The following is a 6489-nucleotide window of genomic DNA, read 5'->3' on the forward strand; positions in this document are numbered from 1 at the left end:
GCAAGGTTAATACAACTCCTGCATCTCTGGCTTGAGAAAAGGAAGAAATACCCAGTTACGCAGTTGTGAGATCCCAGCTGCAGCACTAGAGGGCAACAGGGCAAGCAGGCATGTAAGGTCTCAGTGTCCCTAGGAATGTGCTTGGAGCTGGAAGAGGACGCCCTTTTATTACAGCTAGAAGTGGCTGATGACCAAGTTCATTTTGGCTTAGCTCAGGCAATTGGATACTGCTGTCCTAGGATGCCCTTTCTACTAGCTGATGCCCTTTCTAGCAGTTGGCAGGGCAATTAAGGTGACGCCTCTTCCTGCTTATGGAGTAAGCCTGTTTTCTCAGGTAGCAGCAGCAAAGGCTGTAACAGTAAGTCAGATTTTTCTAGCTGAAGCACATGCAGTTAAGTAAAAACTATTGCGTAAGCAAGAATGAGAAACAAAATAGCTGTTTAAGGGATATACTACATTTCTCTTGGGCTATCCAAGCACCACTGCTCAGGAGATGGTAACAACAGGTCCTGCATTCCCTGTTGCACTGACCTTCACTGGGTTCAGGGTAGTGGATACTCATCCCTTACATATGTGAATTTGTGACTTATGCTGACTCCTGGTATTCTTCTGATGGAAACCTTATAGCCTATATCATGGTATGTAAAAACTTAGAAGTTGAGGTGAACCTTAATGCTAGAACTGTCTTTGGTACTAATGAAGCAACAGGCCAAGTGCTGAACCATGGGCTTCATTTTCCATAGTAGAAGATATAAAATTAGCAGTTGTTTCATAGCACCTTGCTCTAGCTGCCACTTTCCCTTTGGTTTTGAGGGCTTTATACATTCATTGGTTGTAAAAAGTCTTTTCCTTTAATTCTAGAGAGGTGGTGATGTTGACTCCAATCTCTGTTTCTCAGCTAGATAAGCTTGTTAAATGGTGTTGCATAAACAATCATCAGGTACTCAGTAAATCAAATGAAACTTTATTCCCATGAATTCCTATACCATTATGAAGTTCTTAGCTGAACAACTGATACACATGTACAGCTTAAGCAGCTGTGAATGGAAAAATTCCTGCTTACATCAACTTCAGAAGGTAAACTCTCAAAAATGTCACCAGCTTCTTGCTGTAGGTTCAGTTTTAAATATCCTGCTTCTCTTGAAGCTTCAACTGCTATATTAAAAACTGCAACCATGAGCTTTAAAAAATGAAAGCAAAGACAAATCTAAGAAATAGATTGAAGTATTCCACTGATGTGGAGTCAGTCCTCACCTTTTTGTAACTATTAGAACCATGTACAAATATACTATTTCTCTTAGCTAGACAACTTTGAAAAGGAGAAGTCTAACAACTCTTAAAGTCTCACCCTCCTACCTGAATTATTTAAACATTTGGTATAAATTCCCTTTAAAGTACTGGCACTCCAGAGTATTGCTGCTCCTAGTGTATTAGTCAATCAAGGTAAAGTGGTGCAATAGACACTGAAGATTCTTCAGCCATGCCCTGCTTTAACTGCCTTTTCTGATGGTATATGAAAGGGAGATGACTTGTTCCTTCTGCACTTGAAAGCTGGAGGAGCAAGAAGAGTTTGTGGAACTGCAGCAACCATTTTCCATCAGAGGCTGTGACAATGTAAGAAATTAGCCAGCTTAGGTGCACCCTGGCTCCACTGCAAGAGGCAGCAGGTATTGAGATGATTTCATCTATGCTTAAAGCTTCTTCCTGTTTCTGGGATCTGAAAGGGAAGCTGTAACACGCAAAATGAGGCTGTTCCAGCTCTAACAAAGGTGGTTGCTGTGAGAAGCTGCTACTCTCCGTGTAGCTGTGATGCTATCAGAGAGTCAAAGGGCTCTGTCTGTGCCCCCTCCCCCACCACTGCTGGGCTGCACTAACAGCACACAGCATCGCTGTACAACTCCAGGCCCAAGCTTGTGCTGACCTGAGACCTGCTTGGACTTATTCCAGGATAAGACAGTAGCTGCTTCTTACAAGGTAGAGCATGCTTGTACAAAGAATGGTCTACCTCAAGAACAAAAGCGGCATCTGGAAATAGGTGTCACTGCATTATTTTGGGTAACACTAAGTACACAGTTAATCAAGGAACATGACTAAGCAGGCATGCCCTCCAGGCCTGAAGGTGATACAAGCTATCCAGTCATATGAGCTTTTTCCACTCATATGTGCTGAAGAGGCACAGCAAGGGGCAGGACTCAGCCCAAGTAAGAGTGTGCTATACCAGAGACCATAGTGTCAGGTGTCTTTAAGAACAGTTCTAGCTCTCTGCTCCTCTTCAGCTTCCTGTCCTTCCAGCACATGGACTCGTTCATGACAAGGCGGCCCAAACAGGAGCCTGCACAAACTTACAATTCTGTGCTCAGAGCCAGCAGCTATTTCCAGCACTGTCCCTTATGTTAAGCAGTGCTTAGCATATTCTACCACTTCTTGAAAGGATTTAGAAAACAATAAAATGCTGCATAGATTCCTTATCATTGTTACTGGGTTTCTTTTACCAAAAATGCATGCATATCATTTGTACAAGGTAGTAGGGGGTGAACACTTCCTACTTTTATAAGCCCATTCAGTAGGACAGAGTATGTAAGTCAGACACCATCTGCCAAGACCTTGGCAAGTCACAGAGCAGCTGGGAGCTGGAGAAGGACAGTGGTCTAGTTGAGGTTTATGTCCAAGTCATCCATAATCAGCATGATTAGACAAGACTGATGTTATTTTTGAGTCACACACCAGCAACAACTGGTAAAGGTCACTGACAGCAGAGATGTAAAACCAGTGCTTTGCTGTAGGCAAATCATAGCCTACTGTCTCATGTTACATTAAACCCCACAGGTTAATAAGTCTTTTTAGCACCATTACAGGTCAGGAAATACATTTATGACATGCAATGTACCTAGTGCAGAATCTGCAAGATGGAGATAGTTCTGCTTGTGCAATTCAGGCAGTATGTACACAGCTCTATAAAATCACCTGATTTTGAAAGATTACAAATCCTAGACTGGAGTTGAGTTCCTAAAATTAGGTCACTGATTTGGCCCTCCTCAGACCATCATGTGATCTACATATTTTTGATCATTTATTTATAATAATTGTTTGTTCTTTATCTGCTGGAAGGTATCAATAAGAATCTATTTGTTTCATCATAAGTTTCCGGCTGTACTCATAGGCAAGGAACAGTGCCCCGTTGGCCACGAACGCACGGATCATAGTTGGTGTTAGTCCAGAATACAAGGCAAGTACACCTGGAAATGAAATCAGAGCCAGTTAGTCATTTAATACATTGGCTGTCTGCATCAACCACCTTTGAGGGATACTGAAGCAAGCTTCTGCTTAGAGGAGCATGAACACAGACCTGAACTCAGTGGTGTAGCTGCTAACACTGTTACTGGATATTGATATAGGAGTATCTAGCATTGTAACACGAGTTTAGCCATGTAAGTGCTTATGTTAGAAGCTTATTTCAGGTATGACAGGGTCTTGGTCACCTGAGATACACTTCACAGCAGATATACCACAGCTGGCAAGGAGACAGAAAAAACAGCAGGACTATGTTGGAGCTGTGCCCCAAGTAAAATTTAAGTTCTGAGGAGTATCTTCCCTAGCACTGGGGCCAGGATTCATATTTGCTGCCATGTACGTTCTTAGACCATCTTCCAAAATGCCTGACCCAGGCCTTTTCCACAGATGAGATGCTGAGGTAGATGTCTCCATGCCAGGCTGGACAGGGCTGTTTGATAAATCAATGATCAGCCATATATTAACTTCTAGAGGTGAAGAAAAATTCTGCATGGAACTTACCCAGTTCCTTCAATCTTCATGTAACCTAGGTTTGGTCATAGGTAATGGACCTCATTCCTTTATCTACTTTTAATACCTCCTGAGCTTTTGTTAGCTTTAAGTGAATAGTCTCCTAAACCAAGAAGCAGGGCAGATGCAGTAGGTCTCAATTCCTAGATTCCAAGCTTTCCAGACTAGATGAAGCATTAATATTTGTGTTTGCTAGAAAGAGTTATTGTCTATCTCTAACACATTGTCACTGGACTAGATTTCTTATGCAATTTCAAGTGTTAAAGAGATAGATTTCAGTCTGTAGCCCTATAAAATTCAGTGTTCTGCTTGCATACTTACCTTCAGTTCTCACAACAGTTACAAATGTTCCCATAAAGCCTGCCTGTTTTCCAGCCATTGAAAGAACCTGAATTCTGGATTTGACACAGTCCACAGGATACACAGAAATCCACAGACAGCTGCCTCCAAAACCTCCACTTAGTAGCAAAGGAACAGGACCTAAAATTAACAAATAACCTTTTATACACACCACAATATTCACCGGCACAAATACAACATTACTTCATCTACAAAAGTCAAAGAGAACAGAGCAACCTGCTTATGACAAAAGAGCAGTTTCTTCTCCCTCCCAAGCCTTTAAGTTAATTTTAAGTCACTGGTAAATTACAAGTTTAACTAGACACTCAAAGGTTATAAAGAGTGCCTCTTAGATTATTTGCCATGCTAAAAAACCATAACTCAGAATTCTGTCTTGTCTGTATTAACAAATTTACTGCTTTAACACTTGTAACCACTTTCCAAGGCTAATTGTGAAATGGTTTAGAGTTATGTCATATAGTGTTACTAATCACCTATACAGAGATTTCTTTGGTACAATAGAGTGAGTTATTTTGTGATCAGTCATTTTTTTATGATGCACCCTGATTTTGTATTTCAGATCAGATGTTTATAAACATTTTGTAACAAACCAGTCCAGAATGCATGCAGCTGAAATCCTGACTCCCAGCAAGACAAAGTATTACTGTTCAGTCTTTCAACAGGACAGAGGCAATCTTTATTCTGGCATTGCCACATTTTTTTCATGTCTAATTTTCAATCTCAGTGTTCTCTTACTATCATTATAATTACATCTAATGGTCAGCATACATTTCAGCATACACTTGAGCATGCTGTTCAAGAGAATACAGATGAATACTTCAAAATCACTCTAAATGGCTGCTGAAATGAAATAGTTCAGAGTTGTGTTACACTGTATGGTCAGATATTTCAGCAGTTTTGTACTGTTAGCTCACTGTTTTCATTTTCCATTTGTAATACATCCTGCTTCATTAGAAAGCAGTCACTTCAATAATTCATTACAATATATACACAAAATGCAGACCTCCATATTTACTATTCCCAGTTTCCTTCATTTTACATGTATTGTACAGCTGCTGTGCATCGTTAGTGTATCTTCATGGAAGATAAGCCCTCCCTTATGTCCCCCATAACAACATGCTAAAACGCACCTGGAAAAAGAGTCACCATACCTAAATCATCTTTTGATCTCCCAGAGGCAAAGAATGTCCGGCTCAGTTCATACCCTCCAAAGAAGAAGAAATAGCCTGGGACTTCCCGCAGCAAAGTGCTTGACAGGCCACGGTAAAATCCAAGGGGGCCATCCTTTTGAATAACACCCTTCACTACTGACCAAACTGTACTGATAGAGAGGTTGATCCAGTTAGTGATGCTTAATAGTCAGATAATGAGAGGTTACAGAACAAAGGCAACTGCAGTGACAATTAAGGGCTAGACCTATTGTGTAAACACCAGAATTAAAGTAAGACTTAGAACAAGATTCTGCTAGGAGCCCTTCACTGGCATCCAGCTTTACTAGTACCCAAAAGGCCTGCAGGCTGTGACCCTTCCAGCCACAACTCTGCTCTGATTAGCAAGGAACTACAAATGTGACACTGAGCCAATACAGAATTTGAAGTAATAATACACATAAAATGGTTTCAGAGATACTGGGCAGGGTGTATACTTACTTGTGTCCCTGGATTATCTTTCCTGACAACTGCATTTCATACATGGCCTGTAGCCGGCACTTCACCAGCTCTGTGGGGCAGAGGACAAGGGTGGCAAAGGCAGAGGCGAAGGAGCCTGCAGCAGCATTCTGCAGATCACTGCAAGAAAGAAACTGAAGAAGGTATTTGGGCAATGACCTTTAGTGCAGTGGAGCCACCACACCAGCAATCAGCTTCCTGAACCTCTACTCTAAATATCCTCAAGAAAAACTGGCAATCCTGGTAGAAAGAGTCTCAAGGGAAAAGGGCAGTTACTTGAACTAGAGAGAGGAAAAAACTAGCTCATCCTATCTTCTTTGCAACACAAAGACATCCTTTTGACACCCAGGAAGATATATTGCAACCTCTACCCTTTTTGCTGTACTTCAGTGATTGCAGCACAATAAACACCATCAAATATTCCCCTTTTTGGCTTTTATAAAGATTTCCATAGACTTGTTTTACTGGGCAACTTTTGGGTACTAGTTACTTCCTCAAAGAGAACAGGAGCAACAATCACCTCATATAGATAGATGTCAGTGTTTTCAAATTCACTTTACCAGTATTAATACAGGATTTCAGTGAAAGATGCTAGAAAACTGAAAGCAAGGCACAATGGATCACTGTAATCTTACCATGAATGCATTACCATGAATGCAAC

At 41.1% G+C, this 6489-nt stretch overlaps 1 protein-coding gene across 5 annotated transcripts in view; it reads right to left on the reverse strand.

Annotated features, from left to right (window-relative positions):
- Window positions 1–947: 947 nt before the first annotated feature.
- Window positions 948–6489, reverse strand: part of SLC25A15 (solute carrier family 25 member 15) — a 13689-nt gene continuing 8147 nt past the window's right edge. For 4 of the 5 annotated variants that reach the window (XM_017815121.1, XM_017815124.1, XM_017815123.1 and 1 more), the window contains 4 exons: window positions 5811–5948; window positions 5292–5482; window positions 4123–4281; window positions 948–3236 (listed from right to left, as the gene is read on the reverse strand). In XM_017815121.1, coding sequence (XP_017670610.1) covers window positions 3112–3236; window positions 4123–4281; window positions 5292–5482; window positions 5811–5948 — 613 coding nt within the window. In that variant the 3' untranslated portion in view covers window positions 948–3111. The remainder of the gene's footprint in view (window positions 3237–4122; window positions 4282–5291; window positions 5483–5810; window positions 5949–6489) is intronic. The other variant, XM_017815125.1, reaches the window with a different exon arrangement.

This window comes from Lepidothrix coronata, unplaced genomic scaffold (genome assembly GCF_001604755.1).
Source record: "Lepidothrix coronata isolate B3197 unplaced genomic scaffold, Lepidothrix_coronata-1.0 Scaffold48, whole genome shotgun sequence".
NCBI classification, from domain to species: domain Eukaryota; kingdom Metazoa; phylum Chordata; class Aves; order Passeriformes; family Pipridae; genus Lepidothrix; species Lepidothrix coronata.